Source organism: Hippoglossus hippoglossus, chromosome 24, assembly GCF_009819705.1.
Source record: "Hippoglossus hippoglossus isolate fHipHip1 chromosome 24, fHipHip1.pri, whole genome shotgun sequence".
Taxonomy (NCBI): Eukaryota; Metazoa; Chordata; class Actinopteri; order Pleuronectiformes; family Pleuronectidae; genus Hippoglossus; species Hippoglossus hippoglossus.
Genome location: NC_047174.1, coordinates 26,769 through 52,671, shown reverse-complemented (window position 1 = coordinate 52,671; position 25,903 = coordinate 26,769). Strand labels below are relative to the sequence as shown.

General features: G+C 41.8%; 2 protein-coding genes across 5 annotated transcripts; both read right to left on the bottom strand.

Annotated features, from left to right (window-relative positions):
• Positions 1 to 3,208: 3,208 nt before the first annotated feature.
• Positions 3,209 to 6,805, bottom strand: ccr6a (chemokine (C-C motif) receptor 6a). Its single transcript, XM_034579604.1, has 4 exons — positions 6,764 to 6,805; positions 6,450 to 6,528; positions 3,429 to 4,679; positions 3,209 to 3,364 (listed from the first exon to the last, which is right to left on the bottom strand). The coding sequence occupies exon 3, from the start codon at positions 4,662 to 4,664 to the stop codon at positions 3,525 to 3,527; it is 1,140 nt and encodes a 379-aa protein (XP_034435495.1). The 5' UTR covers positions 4,665 to 4,679; positions 6,450 to 6,528; positions 6,764 to 6,805; the 3' UTR covers positions 3,209 to 3,364; positions 3,429 to 3,524.
• Positions 6,806 to 9,866: 3,061 nt separating this feature from the next.
• On the bottom strand, positions 9,867 to 25,290 carry cep43 (centrosomal protein 43). Of its 4 annotated transcripts, none has more exons than XM_034579601.1 (17): positions 25,131 to 25,288; positions 23,299 to 23,352; positions 23,172 to 23,226; positions 21,385 to 21,473; positions 20,917 to 21,054; positions 16,782 to 16,838; positions 16,529 to 16,599; positions 16,167 to 16,228; positions 15,465 to 15,526; positions 15,248 to 15,313; positions 14,801 to 14,964; positions 14,224 to 14,271; positions 11,959 to 12,062; positions 11,682 to 11,744; positions 10,303 to 10,336; positions 10,135 to 10,222; positions 9,867 to 10,041 (listed from the first exon to the last, which is right to left on the bottom strand). In XM_034579601.1, the coding sequence occupies exons 1-17, from the start codon at positions 25,212 to 25,214 to the stop codon at positions 9,970 to 9,972; spliced, it is 1,311 nt and encodes a 436-aa protein (XP_034435492.1). In that variant the 5' UTR covers positions 25,215 to 25,288; the 3' UTR covers positions 9,867 to 9,969. The 4 variants fall into 4 exon arrangements, 3 of the variants coding, with proteins under 3 accessions (XP_034435492.1, XP_034435493.1, XP_034435494.1); XR_004613245.1 differs by having other exon boundaries at positions 9,876 to 10,041; positions 11,874 to 12,062; positions 25,131 to 25,289; XM_034579602.1 differs by lacking the exon at positions 14,224 to 14,271.
• Between the last annotated feature and the right edge of the window lie 613 nt (positions 25,291 to 25,903).

Sequence of the window (25,903 nt, the reverse complement as noted above, 5' to 3'; positions counted from 1 at the left end):
TCATCCTCTGAGGAGAATCTAGATCTTTCAGAAGCTCATCAGAGGAGCTCAAAGGATCTTGTGGGTCTCTGAAGACCCTGGTCCTCCTCAGAGACTCGAACAATCCACACCAGCAGAAGGGATTGGTCAGTGTTAATAAGTTACCATGGTGATTTACCCGATAACAAGTGAACGAGCTTCGTAAAACTCTGAATTAAACCTGAAGTTACCTGATAACCACAAATCCTGCTTCATTTTTTAACTGTTTGTTTATATGAGATATGATTTGTTTTATTGGTGATTATTGATCAGGACATTATGCATGCGTATAAAACCCTAACCCCCCCGTTACAACACAATCTCAGATGTGTGCATGTGAACACACGTGCACACTTACCCACACCACACATACCTTCTCTTATCCTGATATGAATATAATTGTTTGATTATTGATCGATTAACTCTCACATGTCATCACTTCATTTTCTACATGTTCATTTAGAATTTTCACATTTTGTAAAATTTTGATTTGATTTGATTTATATTGAAGATTTAAAATACCTCAACAGAGGTAATTAATAAATTATAACTTTATTGAGGACTGATCACTGATGAATAGATATTTACATAGAATTCAGTTTTATGTTTATGTGTTTACTGGAACACACAAACACACACACACAAATAATACATGCACACACACACACACACACAGACACTCACACAAACAAATAATACACACACACACACAAATAATGCACACACACATACACACACACAAACAAATAATACACACACAGAAACACAAATAATACACACACAAAAACAAACAAATAATGCGCACACACAGACAAAAAGACACACATGTGTCTTACCTGAGAGATGAAGAGCGACTGGGTCACTGCTCACACACATATGTGAGGGGGGGGATCAAAGATCAAACTTCCCTCAGCCAATCAGATTGCAGAGTTTTGGGGAGTGATGTTTACACAAACTTTTTTTTCTTTAACCAGCTGCCAGGAGCGATAGTGTAGAAGCACATGATGCATTATTTTTTATGTCCATACTGTATATTGTATCGTATATTTACACAAAAGTAACGTTAAAAATGCTATAAAATGAGCTTTGCTGTCTCTTTTTGTAATGATGGACTTTGATAAACTAGAAATATAAAATGTTTGTTTTATAGTAACCACTTGTATGATAATAATAAGATATAGAACATGTATTATAAGTCATGGATGATGAAGACGATCGGGGTCTTTGGTTTGTTTAGCCCTTCTTCTTTACTGATTGGGTGATTAGAGTTCAATTTTAGTGGTTGTGAAAATACCTGGGCGTGGTCATTAATGCAACGCTGCATGTAACATCCAGTGTCATGCAAGACACCAGACAAAGCACGGCATGTTCCTCAACATAGCAGCGCAAAAAGCAGCGTGAATCCGGCCCGAACGCCGCATTTTACGTGTAAAAACTGCACCGGGACGCAACTTCTTTCGTGGAACAAACCATCTGACCAGGAACAAACCATCTGACCCAGGACAAACCATCTGACCAGGAACAAACCATCTGACCCGGGACAAACCATCTGACCCGGGACAAACCATCTGACCAGGAACAAACCATCTGACCTGGGACAAACCATCTGACCCGGGACAAACCATCTGACCCGGGACAAACCATCTGACCAGGAACAAACCATCTGACCCGGGACAAACCATCTGACCCGGGACAAACCATCTGACCAGGAACAAACCATCTGACCCGGGACAAACCATCTGACCCGGGACAAACCATCTGACCCGGGACAAACCATCTGACCAGGAACAAACCATCTGACCCGGGACAAACCATCTGACCCGGGACAAACCATCTGACCAGGAACAAACCATCTGACCCGGGACAAACCATCTGACCCGGGACAAACCATCTGACCAGGGACAAACCATCTGACCAGGAACAAACCATCTGACACGGGACAAACCATCTGACCAGGAACAAACCATCTGACCCGGGACAAACCATCTGACCCGGGACAAACCATCTGACCAGGAACAAACCATCTGACCCGGGACAAACCATCTGACCAGGAACAAACCATCTGACCCGGGACAAACCATCTGACCCGGGACAAACCATCTGACCAGGGACAAACCATCTGACCAGGAACAAACCATCTGACCCGGGACAAACCATCTGACGCGGGACAAACCATCTGACCAGGAACAAACCATCTGACCCGGGACAAACCATCTGACCAGGGACAAACCATCTGACCAGGAACAAACCATCTGACCCGGGACAAACCATCTGACGCGGGACAAACCATCTGATCAGGGACAAACCATCTGACACGGGACAAACCATCTGAGGCGGGACAAACCATCTGATCAGGGACAAACCATCTGACCAGGGACAAACCATCTGATCAGGGACAAACCATCTGACGCGGGACAAACCATCTGACTCGGGACAAACCATCTGACGTGGGACAAACCATCTGACCAGGAACAAACCATCTGACCCGGGACAAACCATCTGATCAGGGACAAACCATCTGACCAGGAATAAACCATCTGACGCGGGACAAACCATCTGATCAGGGACAAACCATCTGACGCGGGACAAACCATCTGAGGCGGGACAAACCATCTGATCAGGGACAAACCATCTGACCAGGGACAAACCATCTGACCAGGAATAAACCATCTGACGCGGGACAAACCATCTGATCAGGGACAAACCATCTGACCAGGGACAAACCATCTGACCCGGGACAAACCATCTGATCAGGGACAAACCATCTGACCAGGAATAAACCATCTGACGCGGGACAAACCATCTGATCAGGGACAAACCATCTGATCAGGGACAAACCATCTGACCAGGGACAAACCATCTGATCAGGGACAAACCATCTGACGCGGGACAAACCATCTTACCCGGGACAAACCATCTGACACAGAACAGATGAATTAATTACTAAACATCGTTAATAATTATTTAGGAGGGACTTCCTGTCCCAGAACATCTGAAGAAGTGAACGGTTGCTGGTTTGATTTCCCACTGTATGAAATCATCCTGGCCAACTGACACCTTCACTTTTGTTACATGTAAAAATAAAAAGTATTAAAACATGTCAGAGTCGCCACGATTATTTTCATTTTGACAACTTTATTTTAAAACATGATGATTTCATTTCATCTGAATTCAAACCTTGTGATCATATGAAATGTGAAAGTAAATAAAACTCTTAATGTGATAAAATCTGTGAATGTGCTGATTTTACAAAATCTAAACTGAACTTGTTTCCTGTGTGATTATGATAAACTCTTTGCCTCATCAAAATAAATCTTCAAAAGAAAAAAGGGACCCTTTAACGACTGATTTTATTCTTATTTTTATTAGTTAAAACATCCTAATTAAAAGATAAAAATAAAAAGGAAAACATCATTTTGTTCATTAAAATGAAGATGGGGATTTGAGTTTGGACCTGCTGCCTTGGACTGAAACCACCGCTCACATCAGGTCCACAACAATCATCATCACATGACGAGAGACGAGCCATTGTCGCTGGATCCGTCCACCGAGCGGCGAGTGGACACGTAGACCTCAGACGTGACCCTGGAGAAGCGGCGTGGGGTGATGTACTTCTTCCCCAGACACCACAGGTCCTGGATGATTCTTCTGAAGTGGTTCCTGAACTTCACTCCGACGAAGGCGTACAGCACCGGGTTCAGGCAGCAGTGCAGGTAGGCGATGGTCTGCGTTACGGTCTTGGCAACCAGCAGGGCATCGGACGCTTCACACATCTGCTGCTGGAACATGATGGTGGTTTCGTAAAACAATACAATATTGTAGGGTAGGTGACAGGCGACGAACACCACCACCACGGCCAGTACCACCCGGACCGCCTTGTGCCGCTGGAAATTTCTGACACTCAGCAGCTTGACGATAATGGCGGTGTAGCAGACGGTCATGATAAGCAGTGGCAGGAAGAAGCCCACGGCCAGCTGGGTGCTGGGGACGGCTGCCTTGGTCGTCCAGGCCGTGCTTTCATTCATGAACCTGAACTCACAGACAAACTCCGGAGATCCGGTGGTCAGATTCCTCTCGTGTCCCTCAAACATGAAGGACTCTCGGGTTTGCATCGGCTCGTACCAGTTGTAAAAGTAGAATGTTGGGACAGACAGAAGAAAAGCAAAGGTCCAGACGATGGCGCAGATGAGGCGGCTGTGGGGCAGCGTGCGCAGTCTGAAGCTGCGGCGGGCCTGGACGATGGCGATGTAACGGTCGGTGCTGATGCAGGCGAGCAGCAACGTGCCGCTGTAAAGGTTCACACTGTAAGAGCCGCGCAGCAGCTTGCAGGCCACCGGCCCCATTGACCATGACCACATCTCGTTGTAGACAATGAGAGGCAGCGACACCACAAACAGCAGGTCAGCGATGGCGACGTTGAGCAGATAGACGTCTGTCATGGACTTAGTCCTCTTGTAGAAGGCGTAGGTAACGATCACCAGACTGTTCCCCACGAAGCCCAGGATGCAGATGATGGAGTGAACGTACTGACCCACCAACAGCTCCACACTGTGGTAGTTCTGGTAAGTACAAGGTTCTACCAGATCGTAGTCAATATCGGTGTAATTGTAGTCGTAATCTGATTGGTTGAACAAAGAGTCATCCATGTTGTTGTTCTCCGGCTGTGAACAAAGAGAATAGAGAACGTCAAACTCTGGGTGCGAAATACCCCAGAGACCCCTTGATTGACACTTGAGACCCCCTGATATCTTCTTAACTTCATTGTTTGAGAGGCAGTGACGCCCTATTAATCCGTCAACACATAAAAATGAATTCAACAGGTTTTTATAAAGATGAGTTCTACGTGTGATTGATTAGAAAACATCAGAGGAGCCGCCTGGATATTGTTAAGTCTATAATCAGAGTTTTTCACCATACAAACCCAAATAATCCCAATAAAATAATCACTATTAATTAATTAATTAATCAATCTATCTATACATCTTATTAATTAATTTATTCATCAAATCTTTTTTGGGGGTCAGATTACGATGTGGAGGGGGGGCTTAACATAAGCATAACACTGGAGCACTAGGATGAGGGGACCCTCCGATTGTCACTGGGTTTTTCGCACACTTTTAAACTGATGAGCGTTGTTACGTTACTAACCCTGACCCCCCGAAGGAAAAGAGAAAGACATCAAATCAGTTCAGACAAGATTTAAAATTTTGAATTCAGTGACGACACGTTTAAGTTTGTTCTTTAGGAAAATACGAAAATTTCAGAGGCAGAAAATCTGACAAACGTCAGATCCAACAAAAATGTGAAATGTTCACTGCTGCGATGACACAAATCTGTTGCTGTCCTCCCTACTCTGATCTACCCATGATGCCCTGGGGCAGCAACACAAGGTCTGAGCTTGTTTGCGTCTCAGCTTCATTTTTTCCACAATCATCGATGAATCAGACAATAACATTCGTACCTTTTCAAGTCAGATGTAAAAATCTGAAATGTAAATGTGGTGAAAGTGGAACAAGTGTCACGTTGTAGGTTCTGAATGTGTGCTTCTGGTAAACATGTTCCAGTTGTGGTTGAACAGACGCGTGAGTCTGAACAATGGGAGGAAGCTTGGAAGCAAAAACAATATATGACCCAGTTAAGCTGTAAAATGTGGTTTCTTCTTCTTCTCTGAGGGTTAAATTGCAGACGGTGAGCAGAACCTTTCAGAGACTAAGATTTGCTTTTGACTTTTAAATTCAATATAATCAAGGCTCTTTACATAGAAGGTGAGCAGCTCTGACGACTGAGAGAGAAACAACTCTTTAACTTGAAGAACCGCTGGCAGAACCTGTCCTTTACATTCAAAGGAAGATAAGCATTGTAGTAGAAAAATTAACTAAGTGTGGTTGAAAAACTATTTTGTATTTGAAAAGTAAGTTTTTGCAGCCTTGTCTAAAGACTTTTATGATCTGTATCTACATATATACAAACTGTCCAAATACTTTATGACCTGAGCTGTTTTATGGTCTGAACTGTTGATGACCTGAACTCTGTCACACCCTGTAGCTACTTATTTACTCTCCAAAGAACTGAATGTATGTCTACTTATCTCCTTAGGAAACACATGTAAATCAGCTGTTTGTGTTTAGACTCCTCTCTCTCCTGCGCCTACAGAACCAGTCTGAACTGGTTCAGAGAGACAGCCTTAGTCCTCCTATATAAGATGCTTGTATTTGAGTGTCCTCCATCTTCACTCTGAGATCCTTGTGACTCTCTGTGTTGATCCTTTCTGCAGAAAGCCCCTATTAAAATACACGTAGATAACTTTGGTGTTTCCAGCCTCTTGTATTTCCAGATTTCCATCACAGCATGTTATGTTCTTCATTATAAAACAAACACAGGTACTGATGGTTCCACAGGTTCTATTATCATTCACGAGGGGGGGGGCACACCTGAACTAACACGGCTCCTCAAATGCATCATCATCCCTTTCTCTACTTCTGCCTGTTGAACACAGGTGGATATCGTCTCCTGACGGGTGGAGAACATAATAATAAACTGTTTAGTAATAATCCCAATTATAATCATTCACTATTTATTCTTTATGTCTCTTTTTAAATGATTTTATGATTGAGCCTCTAAATCTTCTAGATATTATCAGTCATCATCCAGATGAACAGGAAACATGAATCGGAGCAGATGTTGAATAAGAACAAACACAATTTTAAGAAAATAAATAAAATTAGAAAATAAAATCAGGACTCACGGCTCTCAAGTTTGTAGTTTGAGTTTGGACGTGGCTGCTGTCGCTCGTTCATGTGAAGACGATGAGAATAGAGGAAGCTGCACCAGTGAAACCCTAACCCTACACTGAAAACTGCTGACTGAAAGGGAAGTGTGTGTGTGGGTATATCAACAGGGTCGACTCCTGGCATAGGCGACAAGAGGCTGATTTATCATGACGTGATACATACTTTAACCAATGCAGTAACGTCACACCATCGTCCTCTAACCCCGGGGACACAACAGAGGCAGAAGCACCGCAAAGCGCCTAACCCTAACCCTCCAGGAACTGAAAGCTATTTTGTCTGAGACACACCTTGGATTCCTTCCATGCAGAACCTGAACGCAGCTAAGGCTGGGGGAATGAAATGATCCTGTCAAGTGACACACTGAGTTCCATGGAGGAGCACAAGTGACAAGGAAATGGTAATAAATCATTTCATTAATTAATAAAAAATTGAGAAAAACTCATGCATTAATGCATTTATTTACAAATTAATTCAAGAATCAATAAATGAATAGACTATGTTACAAAGCTGATCATTTTTAGATTCGATATTTTAATGGGCAATGAGAAAGAAATAACCGTGACACTTGTTCACAGTGATGTCTCATCTGTGGATCATACATGTACACATACAGTTAACCCATACATATGTGTGTTTTCTCTCATGTGTAGACTATTTTTTATTGTTACGTTATTCATCTAAAAAGAAATAAAATCCCATAGATGCAATAGAATAATTATTATTCCCTGTTTTGTTGATGGAGGTCGATAGAGGCTTTGCAGGGATCCATGTTAGAGCCTTCAGTCAAACTCCCTGTTCCTTTTAGATGTAAAGTAAAGTTATTGTTAAAAAATATTACTTTTTTACCAGTATTTGATGCCCTGTTAAAGAGTCTTGAGGCTTCACTTTAACCTCCTAATACCCACACACTGGTCAAAGATGAGACATTAGAGAGCACACGGTTTTATTTCGTGCAACAGCAACTTTTCAAACATATTTCAAGACAACTTGGGAACACCGCTAAAAGGTTTATTGGAATAAAGGTTCGACATTTGTAAACAGGAAGTAGCTTCGTGAAGCAGCACAGTGGTGGTATGGGAGGACGTCGTCTCTGTCAGGCCGTCAGTCCTCCAGGAACCTTCAACGCCATCTTGATCACGGACAGATGCTGGATTCCATATTCAGAGAACAGCGTGAAGTCTCTGTCCAACATCTTGTCCGTGAAGATCAGCTGCAGAGCCTCCTCTCCTGCACACACACACACAGTAAGTCAAACTGTAAGACATATATTACTTTTTTAAAGCTTAAAGTAGGTATTAGTTATTAGCATTATATTTATACCCCAAGTGAAACTCCGCTGGTGGTCATTTTCCCCCGAACCGGTGCGGAGAAATGCGCCAATATGAAATCTCGCCTAGGGCTCCAACATTGCCAGGGCCGGCCCTGTATATCAAAGTTCAAAGCATTTAATGTCATACTGTTTATGACAGCGTGAAGGATCTGTGTGTTGAGGTTCTCCAGTGTGGAATCAGGACCAGTGAGTATTTGACCTATTTACCAGTCTGATTGCTGTTGGACAGAAGCTGTTCCTCAGGCTGTACCTTCTGCCAGAGGTGTGAACAATGCAGCTGGTCATGATGCTCTCAATGATGCAGCTGTAGAAGTTGCTGAGGATCTTTGGTGACATGCTGAATTTCCTGGGTAGCGGTGGTCAGCTGGCACAAGCTTTTAGCCTGGCATGGAGTGCCTTAACTCCGCCTCTGCAGGGGTCTGCTCGGGGTGCCTTCTTCACCTGAGGGTGGTGCTGGGAGTTCCGGAGGTTTAAAACCAGGGAGGTCTGGTGTTTAATGTCGAACAGAGCCTGCTTGTTATAAGTTAGCAGTGCGTGGCTTTGGTGCACTAGAAAAATATAGTGCACCATTTTGTTCTAATATTTCAGAAACAACGGTTTATGTTTAATTTTTGTACAATATCATGAATAGATACCACCCCAAAAATGTAACATGTAATTTTATCTCGGTTATTATGAATTTATTAGTAATTTATTATTTATTTGTGTTTATTTATTTATAACTGTTTAAATTTATTTTACCAGATGCCACTTTCAAGCAAAATAAAAACCGCTGGCCCCCTAACCCTAACCCACCCTATGTGCAGCGAGCTCATTCTGACGCTGCAGCGAGAGCGGAGAACCTTGCTCAGAGAAGAGAAAGGTATGTTAAAACATTTTAAAAATGAAAACTACAAATAAAGCAACATGAAGTACATATTGCTCTTACGTGTTTTTCATTACTGGACGAAATGCATATTTGCATTAAAATGTTCCTCTATCATTAGTCCAAAATAACTTATTGATTTATGGCATGACATTACATATCTTTTTCAACTACGAGAGAAATAAACAGCAGGGAGAGATTCCATATGCCAAGTGAAGTGAGGAGAGAGAGAGAGAGAAAAGGAATCAGAGAGAACTGGAGCGCTGCATCCAGAACTTAGAGAAAGTACAAATATATCAAACGCTGTGTTCGACCTCACGCCGCCATACGGAGAACATGCCACCAGCTCTGGTTGATGCAGATGTAGCACGAGAGCAGCCAGAAAATGGGTCATACCCTAACCCCAAATGGGACTTTATATTATTGAGAAATTGTAAAAAAAATATCAAGCATATTAAGGAAATTAATTCATTTTAAGATAAATCACGGTCGCACCACATGACATTTTTTAAGGCCACGGCCAAGTCATCTAGATGAGAAAACACTAAAATCAAATAGTTTGACATTTTTATATGATTTTATGTACACAACATTCCTAATGTTTGAATAATAAGATTTTTTTTTTTTGTATTTTAAAATTGGCCTGTTGAAAATCCTTATACGTCATTGACACATATATATATCTATATATATATATATATAGATATATATATAGATATATATATATAGATATAGATATATATATATAGATACACGTGTGTGTATACTTGATTCCAATTAGGTTTTATTACAGTAAGACAAACAGACAAAGAATCTCATCGACGGCTTTGAGTCATTTGCTAAATAAATCTGAAGAAAACAATTATTCCATACAAATCAATTTATTTGTCAAGTCAAACTGTACACACTTAAATGTTGACGACACAAACAGGTGCATGGTGGAAGAGTGATGCATGATGGGAGTGTCAGGCCACCTCCTCCATGTAATCAGCGGAGTGACTGAGCTGAGACACACTCAGGTCCTGAGTCTCATCGAGCTGCAGAAGAAACAAGTTAAAGAATGTTACCACCGGAAAATGAAATCATCATCACGACCGATCTGACATCACAAACACTTATGACATCATCACCTTGTCGCTGCTGTCGGGTCCCTCAATGGAAACTTCCTCGATCTCCTCGCCGATGCTCAGCTCGCTCCTGGAGAGATCTGAGCGATGACTGACATTTTTTTTCTTTAATTAATCAAAATAAAGTAAAAGATCTTAAATGCCATTAAGTAAAATATGTTTCAGTCTCACCTGTTGAAGTCGTCGTCATATTCAACATCTTCATCTGTAAAAACATTTAAATTTAATTCAGGTTCTAATACACTTCAGAAATGTAATGGTACAGCTGCTCTGGTTGACATGGTCCTCACCTCCAGTGAAACCTTCAGGAGTTACCTTTGATCTGGATTTGTCCTTTGATTTTCATTAAAAACTAATTTGTAAGACTCCATTCTTTCACTTACATAAAACATTTCAAGAACCGAGACTAGAGATCACATTTCTCCTGTATTAGCTTCACTACACTGGCTTCCTGTTACATTTAGAATAGAATTTAAAATTCTCCTCCTCACTTAATAATATGGCAGCATCATATCTTAAAGAGCTCACAGTAAATATACAGATTGAACTCTGGACGCTGAAACTATGGGGGAGACACACAGGCGCACACATCCTCACTTCTTTCCTATTCTTTGGTTATTTTTGTTTACGTAGTGTAATGGCAGATTTTGCATTTGTGTAATGTTTAATAGAAGAACAGATATGTATTTAGAAGAAGTAGATAACAAATGTGTTTTCTGTGACTTAACTACGGAAGTTGCAGAAGGAAGTGTTTATGGCCCCCACATGTGTGTCTTAGCAATTGCTTCACTGCAGGGGTTACTTAGTGTGTCTGATAGAGATGGGTGAGGGGAACTCTGCATTGTATACAGGACTGGGATCTTTTGATGTTGTAAATCTAGATAGGGGATCTCGGAGACAGATTGTCTCACACCAGGAGATCTGAGACAGGAACTCTGCCCAACCTGGTCAGACATCAAGAGACTGAAGAATACCTTTTGGCTCCTCGCAGGGAGGGGCTTCTGATTGTATAAGTGAAGTGATTCTCCTGTGCTCTGTGCTCATTCTATACACGTTACACTAGGTGGCTGTGTGGGGTGAGCCCACCTGCAGGTGTTTTGATTGAACTTTCCGAGAGACAATGTTATGTGTGTATTATTATACAATAGAGTATCATTATTAAACAGAAACTGCCACCACAGTAGTTTCATGTGAAGTCCAACATGTTCAATAGTGTTCTTCTCTTTACTGTTCCAAATGTTGGTGTTTTAATAAAACCCATAAGTATAGAATGTCGGGGACACACTTGACTGCTTCACAATAGTCCTGGTGCTTTATTGTTAAACATCCAGGAATGAGGCAGCAGCTTGTGAATGTTTTTTTACTATATGAAACTGTTTTTTACTTTTACTTACTCTCCTCGTACATTTAACTTTTCAACCCCTGTATAAGAAAAGACGTTTATATGCTAGTGTGTTTATAATGGAACTGGAAAGATGATAAAAAATGGTTATTTTTAAGATTGTTGTGAGACAATGTCTGACTTTAGCTCTGAGAAGACAGCATCTTACCGAAATGAAAAGATCCAGTTTTATCATTCGAGGCCTTCGAGTCTCTGAATCCTTTTGATTTTCCTTTGAGAAGAATAAAAACATCAGCATCAGAAAAACATCGACCTCCTGACGTTTCCTCTCACATCATCATCAAGATCATTTTTTTAGCGCCATCCTCAGGACAAATGGAGTACGTTTAGTTCCAACAACCTTCGGGGACAGATCTGGATGTGGTCTGCTGTCATGACCTCGACAGCCTCTAGGGAGTGCTGCAGATGTTTAGAATCAAACTGACCATTCCTGCTGTTACTCTGCTCTGCACTGTTTCCACCTCCTGGTCTCGGTGCATCGGAGGGGGCCCCTGCAGGACTCTCTCTGGCCCCAGATGCCTCAAGCTTCCTGCAACACAGACAGCACACAGTCTCAATTCAATTTGTATAGTGCCAAATCATAATATACATTATCTCAAGGCTCTTCACAAAGAAGGTCAAGATCTTAATAATTAAGGGCTTTATATGCAAGGAGCAGGTTCTTGATATTCTGAGTTTTACAGGGGAGCCAATGCAGAGAAGCTAAGAGCAGTAATATCATCTCTCCTTCTAGTTCCTGTCAGCACTCGTGCTGCAGCATCTTGGACCAACTGGAGGCTTTTCACAGACTTACTGGGACGTCCGGAAAATAAAGAACCACAGTAATCCAGTCTAGAGGGAACAAATGCATGGACGCGTTTCTCAGCTTCCTTCTGAGACAGGATGTTTCTGATCTTCATAATATTGTGCAGGTGGAAGAAAGCTGTCCTAGAGACTTGTTTTATATGTTGGTCAAATGTCCAGGAGCTGGGGGCCAAACTAGCACCATCCAAGGGGACTATCTGGTCAGACAGTGTTTCTCTGGATTAGGGACGTGTTGATGAGGTTTCTAACACGTGACGGACGTGAAGCTGGAAGAACACAAATATCTCAGGATGAAGAAGAGGAGCCGTACACGTAGAAGACGAAGACGTCAACTTGGAAACACGAGGAGGTTCCAGATCTTTTGGTGATGAGGGCCAACGCCGGTGTGGATGAGCTGTAAACAACAACACTGATCTTTCCACAGCAGAGTTTATACGTCATGTCCGGCCTCCTGCTGCTCTACAGGCTCCGCCCCTCGCCTGGATGTTCCCCACATGTTCCTGTTTGAACGAGTCGGACCCAACAACCTGCTGCTGCTGCTTCACAGACACCAACTACACAACATGTCCAGACGATATTTCACAGAGTTCATGTTTCAAAACAGTTCTTCATAACATCTCGCTTGAGACTTTTACATTACATGTCATTTAGCTGACACTTTTATCCAAGCGACTTACAATTAGTGCATTCAACATCTATGAGGGGCCATTTTTTTGGGGGGTGGGGGGGGGGGGGGGGGGCATCATCTTGCCCAAGGACACTTTGGCATGGGCTGGGATTCGAGCTCCTGACCTTCTGGTTGGAGGACAACTGCTCTACCCCTTCAGCTACAGCCGCGACTTCAGTCCAGTTCTGCTGATACTTTAAAATCAAATGATTTCAGTTTGGAACAAAGTTGATTTGATTTATGATAAACCACAGATTCTACTAATCTGTAGTTTATAGAAATATAAATATTTTTTTGAATGATCAGTTGGATGATTTATCTTCAGAGAGTTGATAATCAATAACGGGGGGACAAAGACAAATCGGTGTCAGGGTTTCATATTTTCCTGTGCGTAGTTTCCACCATGCCCAAGGTGTTTTCAGTTATTTTGTATCTCCTCCTGTTTCATGTTTTCACACTCCGTGTTCTGTTTCGTGTTTTATTTTGTAGTCTCTGTTGCTTGTGTTTTCTTTCTTCACTTCCTGTCTGTGATTGTCTGCACCAGTCCTCATGTGTTACACCTGTGTCGAATTGCCCCTGCCTTCCCTGTGTGTCTGTATTTAAGCCTCGGTTCTTCCCTTTGTCCTTGTCGGATCGTCGTCGTATGTCTCTTGTCGCATGTGTTCTCGTGTCTACCCGCATACCCGTCCTAATCTCCTGTCCTGTCCTCCTGTCCGGATCTCCTGCCCTGCTATCCTTGTACTTCGGTATCCCGTGTCTCCTGAGCCTCTGCACCTCTGCACCCCCCGTGTAAGCTTCCTGTATTTTCTCCCTTTGTGCTCCCAGTTTGTTTGTTAAAGACTCGTTTCCTTTGTATTAAAATTACACTTTAAGTTTAAACTCTGCGTCTGGGTCCAACTGCCCCCCACACCCTGACAATCGGGTACAAAGTCGGAAGTAAGGAAACATCTGGAATAAAAGGATGGGGGGGGGGGGACAGGTGAGATGAGTCAGTCTGTCAAACGTCCTGCTCTGGGGTCATGTTGATGACACTTCACAATAAAAGCAGTTTAATGTGATGTCAGGAGCTTCTATTGTGAAAATGCTGACTTGTTTTATTTTTCGGAATAATCAGAAACATCAGACGACTATGTCTGTGTGTTTGATTTTTAATTTGCTGATGATTCACCTAACTACAACCTTTGACCTGTGTCATGTGACATTAGTGTTTGATACTTACTCTCTCTGACCCTTCATCTTCTCTGTCGAATCAAACTGAGAACCACGACTTCACAGGAAGCAAAGAAAAACACAAGAGAACAGATCTTCATTATCTTCATCACCATGAAGCACAAAATACAATCGAACCATGACTCAACAAAAACACACCGAAGGACACGTCCACACATGTTTAACCTCTAACCACTGAACTAAATATATGACTTTTTTTCTTTGCTCCACTACTTTCTGACACCGTAGTGTTATCAACACGCTTCTCGCTACACATAACGAAACATGATGATGTCATCACGAGCATTTAATGGGATGTCAATCAATGTCAGTGTCAAAGAGAATCATGCTGCAAAGAGAATGAATGTTCTATTATATAAATGTGTATATATGTTTTATATATTATTGTTACTATATTAACCTTTGGTCTGTTTCCAGAGGGCTGAGTCTCAAAACAACATTAATGTGGTCACGTGTTCACATCAGCTGATGAGATCACAGACTTAAGTTTTATTCTGAGAGAAAATCCCTTGAATATTAAATCAGTATCAATATGATCTGAAATCAGGAGATGAATGTGATCTCACCAGCCGTACGTCTTCTGTGGTTTGGGCAGGGGGTCGTCAAAGAATGAATCTCCTTCGTCAAGGTCGTCTTCCACCTCCAGGTCCACACGCTCGCTCTGAAAGCCGAGGAAGGACACCTCCTGCTGGATGTCTCCTTTACCCAGAGACATCACGACGTCAGAGTCCTGTCAGACGTTGATAAAAGATGATGACGGATGATTCATCAAGAAAATGAAACCCAGATGAAGTTGTAGACTGGTCTTATTTCTAGATGATGAGGAGTTTGACACATGATCTATGACACACACACACACACACACACACACACACACACACACACACACACACACACACACACACACACACACACACACACACACACACACACACACACACACACACACACACACACACACACATTGTGTGACTTCATGCCAAACACTCAGCTGAGACTGAAACCAAACTCACCTTACAGATGTGTGGAGAGGTGGTCGCCGTCTCAGCAACAAGGCCGACGTCAGAGTCCTGACCGACCTGAACCAAGATGAATGTCAGGAAGATCAGATGAAGCCTGAGATGATTGTTTTCATCTGTGTGTGTCCACATCAGAGTCAGGGGTCAGGGTCAGGGGTCAGAGGTCAGGGTCAGAGGTCGGCAATGTGAAGCTGCAGATTAAGTGTCTCACCACAATCCTGCACTGAGCGAACAGACGCTTGAAGATTCCCAGAAAGAGCTGGAAGTCTGCCACTGGGAACAAACAGCACAAAACACTTCAGATTAAATCACCACCAGGGGGCGTATTCAAAACAAGGGTCAGATTTTTCACGTCTATCGTGTCCGATGTTCGGGTTGAAATATTTGAGCTCCGGCGAAAAAATTTGCATCCAGACAGCCAATCAGTGCTAAGAATGAAACTCACCAAACTTAGTTGTGGCGCCGACCTGAGCTAGAGGGTGATCAACCCGGTTACCGGTCACTCAGTTAGTGCCGGAAACAAAATTCATCCAGACACAGCTCCTGTGGGAGTCGGTAAAGCCCCCAATCTGTGTGCTCTTCCTAATGGGCTCGTGGAGCGCTGGCTTCTCTGCCATTTCCACAACATGTACAATGCAGCAACTGTAGTCGCTTCAGCCAGTATTCCTCCTACAGGATACTCACCGCGGGTTTTTATTTGCATGAATAAACCCAAACGATCCTGAGGCGCAAATCGCGCATTTAGGGCTTTGCGAAAATTCGCTTTACGTTCTGTGTGAATGCAGCTTTACAAAGCTTTCAACAGTAAACACTCTGGGGTCATCATGTGACCTGAGGCTAAAAGGACCTGATACCAGGTCAGCAGGAGGTGTGACATCAGCTGATGTGATGAGGTCACAGATTTAAGTCTTACTCTGGGAGTGGCTTCTGTCGGCAGCTCTGAGCTCATCAGTGACAAAAGTCTCCAACATGTTCCTGCAGGTCACAAACAACAACTCTCAGTATTCTATTAGCTGTTAGCAGTTAGCAGTTAACAGTAAGCAGAAAGTTAAACCAAACAGATTCATGAAGCAGCATGGCGATTCATAAAAAAATATGAGATTCCTAAATAGATTTTTAAGCAGAATCAGTGATGTCTCTTTTACTAGTCAAGAATTTCCCACCTCATCTTTTTGAAAAATATTATTTTACCATTTTATTGTTTTACTTCTGTTTTATGTTGATCTATAATCAATAAAAATGTTTCAATGAAAAGTTTATTGAAATATTTCCTACTTGTTCAAATTGGGAAACAGATCTGCGAAGATGCTCTTCAGATCTTCTTTGCAGACAGAGCCACTCCGCTCCTGCAGGGGGCAATAAGATAGTAATCAACACCAAACAATGCCGCCTGTGATTGGCTAGAGGCAGATGACATCACACATAGGTGAAAGGTAAGCAGGGTTTTTCCCAGCCGATGTAAGGGTTAGCCTTAAATTCTCTATGCAGGAAAAACCCAGGGTGAGGTGAGGTTTGGAAAAAGACTCACCTTGTCGTACAAGTCAAACTTCCTGCGAGCGTTTGTGATCTGTTTGTGAGACGGTTCCTACGAGAGATGAAGACACACGAAGGTTTCTTAAAGAACATGAAGAAACAGAAACCAGCTGTTTTAGATTGTCCAATCAGATTCAAACAATGAAACTCTCAAACGTTCACAGACTCAAACGTTCAAACACACAAATGTTCAGACTAGAGATGAAACAGTATGAACATTTTGTCTCACAATTATAGTGACCAAAATGATCATGATTATCAGTATTATCACTGTCACGACCCGGCTCAGAAGCCGTGACAAGATATAGGTAGGCGGTGGTTGAAAGCCAAAAAAAAGTAATTTGTTTAAATAAAATTATCTGAGACAACGAACAAAGCACAAACTGAGAAGGCCATGAGGTGTGTTCATCAGTAGTGTGTGTGTGTGTGTGTGTGTGTGTGTGTGTGTGTGTGTGTGTGTGTGTGTGTGTGTGTGTGTGTGTGTGTGTGTGTGTGTGTGTGTGTGTGTAGGATGGGTAAGAACAAAGCCACGATGAGGCATAAAAGTCAGGTGAGTGAGGAAGGGCTTTTATAGGAAGAACACTGGGCCCAGGTGCTTCCAACTCCGAGAGTCTCCGCCCACCAGTTGCCTGCTACATAACATCACAGAATAATAGGTTAAATAAGGCAGGGGCCGTCACAATCACGGTATTGTTAAAATTCGCTGTAAATGTTCAAAAGTTATTATTTCAAAGTTTTATATTGACATAATTAGGGCTGGGTGATATGGCCTAAAACAAATATTGCAATGTTTTTAGGCTATATCGCGATATATATATCTTGATATTTTGAAATCTCCTCTAATCACAGTACAAATGTTAAATTCATAAAAGGACAGGGAGTGGCTAAGCTAGCGGAAGATAGCATTTCCAACGGTCCCTGAATGCACCTCGTCAGAAGAGATCAGTGGACATTTACGTTTAAAACACGGTGTAAATGACCTCGTTTCGAGACGAATATAAATGTCGGGGCTTCTGATCATTGAGCAGCTGTGGATCATAGAGGAAACTCTGTTTTCACAGTTTGTTTACACTGTTCAACAAAGTCACTGACCGGCTGCTTCACGTGAACGCGCCTCTGGTCTCACTGTGGAGTGAGTGGGGGCGGAGCCCTGGGTAGCAGGGGCAGCCCCCCCCCCCAAATTATATTACTTAAATAATAAATAAATAATAATCTCCACATCAATGCACTAAGGCTAATCACTCACAAATAGAACTGATCTTTATAAAAACCTGCTGAATTCTTATTTATGTTCATGGATAAACGAGGCGTAGCTTCTTCTGCAACAAAGAAGTTCAAACATGTGTCACGTCCTAATCTGCAGGATGAACCTCTCCTGTCTGCAGGAGTGTGTGTGTCTTTTCTAACGTGTTTAAATACGTGTCTCATAAACTCTTGATCGAATCAAACAAACATGTTAATCAGGGCCATAGACGCTGTGAACGGTATCGGTCGATACTACTAATAATGGACCACCCTTAGTTTAAATACTAAAACGTTCAAACACTCACAGACAAATGTTGAAACACTCAATCTTTCATAGACTCATCGGGGTGTATGTATGTTATTCTCTCATGGTATGTTCTTTTCGTATGTGTACCATGTTTTGTGTTATGCTTTGAATACAATTTTTATAAAAAACTAAATATAGTTGAGTCAGTTTCCAGACTCAAACCCAGAGGATTTGATGAAAAAAATTACTTTGAATGGACCTTTAACTGTCATCAGTGTCCTGTGATGTTACGCTGTAACCTCTGGGGCTGCGTGGCGGAGAATTTCTATTGGATGATTCTTGTAACTTTCATTTACACACATTATCAGAACTCCACTGTTGGGACCAAGTATTTGTGAACTATAGTTGGGCCTACATGTGTAGCCAAAGTCTGACCACATGTTTCTTTGTTCTGAAGACAAAGGAGAGCCTCCAGAACTCAGTCTCCCAGAGGCTTCAACTTCACACCGAGGTGTTAGAACTGCCCCTGGACACAACTTTCAACCGCCATTGGTCACTCTGGGCCCCATGACCCATGAGGCCACCAGGCCAATATGAGCCCAGTTCCCTCTCTCTTCTTTCTCCTTCTACTCTCTTCTCCTGGAGGAGAGGTGTAGCTCTCCAGCTCACCCAGCCAGGGAAACTTCCTCCCTACTCAAGCTCTACCAACCTTCAAGCAGACCTGCCTGAAGCAGACTGCTAAAAACTTCCAAAAGGCAGCGACGCGAGAGCCTGCCTAAGAACTTCAGAACAAAAGAGCTGCTTCGACAACGTCCTGCCAGCAGAACCACAAAAACCACAAGGAGCCACAAACCAGCTAGACCACTTCACTGGACTTCAAACGGCACATCAAAAAGGACCTAACCCTAACACCGCTGGGCTTATTAATTACACTAGGCTAAGCAAAGACTGTTCAATTCTATTCATGTGATATTTATAAGTTTGATTTGTGTTGCTGGGATATTTTGATAATACGAATTCTCTCCTATCCGGCCCAGCTCAATCCCCGCTGCCACCGCGCGAATCAGCTGTTCTAGAGGCCACGAACACAATTCACTTGTCTTCCCGGAAGGCGCCGCTCGCGCATCAACGAACCGCGGACCAGCAACAAGTAAGAGGCTTATGTCTGGGCAGAGACTAGTTTAAACATTAGCGTGTTATTATTTGAGTGTATATTTCTGTAGGACCAGGGTTAGGGTTAGGAATCTGCTTTTCCGGCCACATCGCGGCACTGTTTACCGTTAGACCAATTTTGCGGAGATTTTAACCCATTAAAAAATCGGTACACAGCTGGACGGATCTTAGTTCGTCCGCTTGGGTACCGAGTGGTGGAGTCCCCGCAGAGTTGTCTCTGGCGGTGTTTGAGATCTCCTCTGATCACTCTTTGCATGTTTCCTTTTCTCTCGCTCTCTCTTTTCTCCTAAACCCGCCTGCATCCACATAATTCACGTGTTATACCCGTCCGGGGACTTAGAGAGTGCGATCGCATCTCGACGCCATTCGGCGCTTTGAACCACGAGATAGACCAAAGCATCCCTTTGTTCTCCATTTCCTGTTGGTCAAACAACGCGGTTAGACCGCCATCTTGAATTCGATCCTACGTCAAATCACGTGGTTAGACCGCCATCTTAAATTCAGTAATACGACGTCATCCCCCGTGACTTCGTACGCCATCTTGACCACACACACACACACACACACACACACACACACACACACACACACACACACACACACACACACACACACACACACACACACACACACACACACACACACACACACACACACACACACACACACACACACACACACACACAATCTTTGATATAGTGGATTCTTGTTAGGATAATAGTCATTAATTAACATTGATGTTGTTATCTTTAATAAATTCTATTGTATTTAAAGTACCGGTATTTGCGATTATTTGTGCATATGTATGTGACTACAGCTGGAACATGATAGCCAGTGCTTGAACTTTAACCTTCACTGTTCATTTTACAATCATTAATAGTAAATATTGAGATTTTATGAGACTGATCTTTACAGATTGATTGTTGGTCCCTGATACCAGGGTGGTGCCCCGTCTTTGATAAATTGTAATTACAAATTGTATTCTTAATTGATAACTTTATTGTTTTTAATTAATAATTTTTATAAATAATTGTATTATTTTAATAATCATATTTTATGATTATTAATAATTAGCCAACGTCAAGTCTACCTACTATTGCACAACATAAATGTTTTCTTTAACACAAATGTTTTCTTCATTAATGTTGCATAGGTGTGGATTTTGCCAACTTCTACACTGTCAAGAACTCCATATCCTTCAACTTTGCTAACTACTTATGTGGTAATTTTGGTTTTAGTTATTAATTTAATTATCAATCAGAGTTCCAAATTTGTAGTTAGTACTTTCATGAGATTTAATCAATAAATAGGGTTAATGTTTTCCCTTCCTTTGAAGGGTGGTGCCCCGAGGTAACTTAAATCAATTAAAGTTATTATTTTTCTGATAACCAAATTTAATGGTGTCGTGCTTAAGGTATCATAATCACAACACCACTTTTACTTGTCTGTTTTCACGTCCACTCACCTCCAAACACACACTGTGTTTGTCTCTGCGTCGCCCTCTATTGACCAGCTCCAGCAGCAGAGGACACTTCCTGTTCACCTCACATTCTGACAGATCCAGATCTCTGCAGACCAGGTCCCGACTGTCCACACCGTTCATCTGCAGAAACAAAACATGAAATGACACAACACAACATGACGCACACAAAATGACACCACGAAACAACACAAGCCGACACAACACAGCATGACTCAACATGACAGAGCGTGACACAACATGACAGAGCATGACACAGCATGACAGAGCATGACACAGCATGACAGAACAGACACAACATGACAGAACAGACACAACACAAACTTTATGTAAACTTCAGGCAGAGATGAGCTGACAGAAAATTGTCAACATGTCTGTGTTCATACAAAAAGTACAAATTGTCACATACGACTCAGAGCTGTGAGTCGGACTGAGGTCAGAGGTCAAACTCACCAAGTTGATCTCTGGCTGAAACACTGCGAGGGAGAAGTCCAGGTTGAAGACCTGCAGGAAGTCCACGATCAGACTGGCGACAAGACGACCTGCGGCGAGACGAAGAGTCAAGAGCGGAGCACATGAGCTTCTTTTGGATATCATGAACAGCATTCTGACTAGTTCAAACTTAATTTAAGGTATCTTTAATTGAGGTGAATCAAAGATACATTGACCTTGAATTATGACTAATCAGAATAAAATTGTAGCTGTCTGAAACTGGAATTATCATCATAATAAAGTTACAGATATCTGTAATATATATAGAAAGAGCCTTGTACAAAAAGACTAAACTGCTTTTTGGATAAACTGCTGGAAAGAACAAAATAGCTTTCGTCCTTTTATCCAATTAATAATTGATTGAAAAGAAAAATCAACAGATAAATCGATCATCAAAAAAAGTTGTTAGTTGCAGCTAGGGTTGCAAAATTCCGGGAATATTCAAAGTTTGAAACTTTCCATGGGAATTAACGGGAATTAATGGGAATAAACTGGAAACTTTGGGGTAATTTATACTAACTGTATTTACCTTGTCATATACAGACATAAATATAAACGTTTTGTTTTGTCATAAGCAGACATGCATGCAAACATTTCTAATACAAATTTTTAAATGACATTTTTGACTTAATCCATTTGTGAGTAGAACTCTACCATATCTATGTGGATCTCAGGATAGAACCCGGTCAGTGAAAACTTATCAAAACCTGCAGGAACGATGGACTTAAATATGAAAATCTGAGGAGAAAGCGATGCTGATGACGTCATCGACCATGATCAACCATGATCTTGGTTGTTTTAACCAAGATCGTGCTGCAAGATCTAGAATTGCTAACGTTAGCCACTTGCCAGCAAGACAATTTTGTTCCTGTGGACTATAAATACAGTCACCTGTTTGCGTTGTCAATCAATAATGGATACTGCGTGCTTTCTCGGACAAGAGGACTTCGGACTTTCATGTGACGCATTTGATCATGTCGGGTTGAGAGAAAAATAAAACAATCCATTAATTCTGTCAATTTGGTTTACAATAGCTAGCTACATCCTTTTCAAAGAAACACAGCGTGTGCTGCATTCCATACATCTTTAAAATAGAGTTTTGAATGACGTTTTTATTGCTCAGCCTTTAATTTGCGGTAATTACTTTTATTTTTGATAAGTAGCCCAACTCGCGCTTTTTTGATGGACCCCAACAGCCGCGAGTAATCGAGGTGATGGTGTACTTTTGTGTGGACATACATACATCCTACTCTCACTGCTGTAAAAAGTTAGCCTACTGTGTACAAATAAACTTGGTATTAAAATGAACATGGCTTCAGTGTAACAAGTAATCAATATGCTAGGTAATGACAAAGACGTTCAAAAACAACAGAAAGTCATAGGTTTAAGTTTCTGGCAGACAATGTTCCGAACTAGCTGCATCCAGGTTCCAGCTGAGCTAGGCTTGCCTAGTCTTGTTTTCAACTACATTTAAGTTACCTGTTATAAGCTAACATTTGCAAAAAAAAAGTGTCAATTTCCAAAATTCCCAAGCTTAACTTCCCATGGAAATTTTCCGCCCCTTTGCAACCCTAATCGATTAGTTGTTCCAGCTCTAGTTTTCTTGAAGCTCCTTTTATACTCTTCTTACACACACACACACACACACACACACACACACACACACACACACACACACACACACACACACACACACACACACACACACACACACACACACACACACACACACGAGAAATAAAACTCACCATCTCTTGTGCTGAGACATTTCTTCAGGTTTTCATTGACCAGAGACGTTTTATTCTGCAGATAAAACAAGAGTCAATGACCTCTGACCTTTCACCTCGGATGTTAAACTCGAACATGAACCCTCACCTCCACTCTGTCCTGCTCCTCCAGGGCCAGAAACACAGCCGCCCTCATTTCAGCCTGAAGAAAACACACACGTCAAAGTAGAGCTTCCTTCTCTGAGCAGCTGAGACTGAACATGAAGGTCAACATTCATCAATAACTAATCATAAATCAATAACTAATCATTATTTAAAAACTAAAGTAAATCAGTAACAAATCAATCAATAGCTAACACATGAATAATTAATGAATCAATAACTAAACATAGCCAACAAATCATTGTTCAATAATTAAATGGAAATCAACAAGTACTCACTAATAAAACATCAATGTAAAACACTGTTAGTAAAACATCAATGACTAAACATCGCCAGTAACTAATCAATCAATTGTTTAAAAATAAAAAAATTATTCCTGATCAGTTTCTTTGTCAAGTTTGATCAATATAAATAAAGTTTATTTGAATAAATTTTAGAAATTATTGATTTTAACATTTAAAATCAGCTGATTAATTATTAATCAGGTTCGATCAATAAAGTTTTGGGTTTTTACTGTGACGTGTAGTTTTATTGTTATTTTTTGTGAAAATAACTGAACTTCAAACACGGGATGTTTTCTTTTCACTCTTGTTGTTTTTAAATCAAACCTATTAACTGACCTATAACCCCAACACGTTAACTAGCTAACCTAACCCTACGTTAATCCACCCTGACCCAATACCACGTTAAAAGGTTCAGTGTGTAGAATGTAGTGACATCTAGTGGTGAAGTGTCATGTTGCAGCTGAATACCCCTCAGCTCACCCTCCCCTTCCAAACATGAACGAGAACCTGTGGTAGCTTCAGTTGTCATAAAAACTCAAAAAGGTTTAGTTTGTCCAGTTTGGACGACTGTAAAAAACATGTCAGCCTCCGTAGAGAGGACCCTCTCCTGATGTAAATATAAAGTTTTTAATTATAAAGGAACCATTCTAAGTAAGGAAAACAATAATTTGTACACTTTAGATGAAACACAGTAGTGAAAACATCACTAGGATTATTTTCTATTCAAGTTCTGCCAAAAGATCCCTTTCACCTAAATCTTACATACTGGACCTTTAACTAACCCTTGACTTAACGTTAACTAACCCTAACATGTTTACTAACCCAACGTTAACTCACTCTAACCCAAAATGGACTAAATCTGACCCATCGTAAACTAACCCCAACTAACCCTTAAACCCAATTCATGCTTCTGTGTCAAATCTACGCCGCAGCTTGAGCGTAGCCTCCTCGTGTACCTGGGGTTAGGGCTGGAAGATAAAACCATAACTCTGCGTGCACCCCTGAGAGCTGTGATTGGTCCGCTTGGTGGCCGACAGTATTTCCGGAATCTCCTGCTTCGCCTCACTTGGTTAACACTCGTACAAACCATCTTTTCTTCGTTGCAGTTCTTTAAGGGAAGCTCGTGATAACACCATTCTGAAGTCAACAGAGACGCCAGAGAAGTTTTAAATAAGAGGAAACCGTAAGGAAGTTAACACAGAAGCTTTAAACTCTACATCCACTAGTGTGTCTGCATTGTAACTGCAGAGCAACGCACACACCCCTGTGCACTATAAACGCTCACAGCGGTGGAGCTACATGCGTGACTAACGCGTAGCTTCGACGCAGAACCATGAACCGGCCTTAACTACACAACGTAGAGTAATCCTAACCCAACACGGTAACTAACCCTAACGTAAACCAAGACTTTGGGTCAAGTTGAACAAAGTTAAACACAGACAGGTGAATAGCAGTCAACTTGGTTCCTAGCTGCTAAGCTATCATTAGCCTAGCGTCGCTAGCAGTGAAACAGAGAGCGGAAGTGAGGCAGGACCTTGATCTTGTTGAGGACTCCGCTGTTGTCCAGGTTGTGAAGCAGCAGGTCTCTGAGTTCAGTATCATCCTCTGTGGCGGACATGTTGGCTCCGAAGTCACGAGCCACACATAACAAACACACTTCCTGTTCCTTCTTCTTCTGCTGCGTCCTGGCGGAGTTTATGTATAAAGACAGAAAGGACGCCACCTTCTGGTCTGGAGTGCAGCTCAGGATTTATTTATAGCGCTCTCGCTCTCTCTCTCTCTCTCTCTTTCTATCTGTCTGTCTGATTTCTTATGAATTTGTTCATTATATGTTCCAATGTGTCATATAAACCTACATTTCCCTGCATAATTATGAAATAATAATAATACAAATTTATAATAATAACAATACAAATAATCAGGGCAGCTCAACAGATGTTTCGTTACATTAATATAAATGAACACATTTGTAATTAATGATATTGTCTGTGGGGCCTCAAGGGGCCACAATCTGAAATAAGATCAGGATGAATGAAGAGAAAGAGAGAAGGGGAAGAATAAATAAAGAAACAAGAGGAGGAAGAAACAAAATAAAAGAGGAGGTCCCAATCTGTCCTCAGGGGGGCAGAGAATGAGAAGTGTGTGTGTGTGTGTGTGTGTGTGTCTGTGGGGGGGGGGGGGGGGGGGGTATCAGCTGGAGGAGGAGTAGAGACAGGAAGAGAAGAGGAGAAGTGTGTGTGTGTGTGGGGGGGGGGGTGAACGGGGAGGACAGAGATGGATGTGGGGGGGTTATCATCAGCTGGAGGA

Excerpts from the sequence above, each read along its gene's own strand:
- cep43 (XM_034579601.1), bottom strand. The coding sequence starts at position 25,214 with ATGTCCGCCACAGAGGATGATACTGAACTCAGAGACCTGCTGCTTCAC. Across the intron at positions 23,227-23,298 it reads AGGAGCAGGACAGAGTGGAG|AATAAAACGTCTCTGGTCAA; the intron begins GTGAGGGTTCAT and ends TTTTATCTGCAG. Across the intron at positions 21,055-21,384 it reads TTCAGCCAGAGATCAACTTG|ATGAACGGTGTGGACAGTCG; the intron begins GTGAGTTTGACC and ends TTGTTTCTGCAG.
- ccr6a (XM_034579604.1), bottom strand. The coding sequence starts at position 4,664 with ATGGATGACTCTTTGTTCAACCAATCAGATTACGACTACAATTACACC.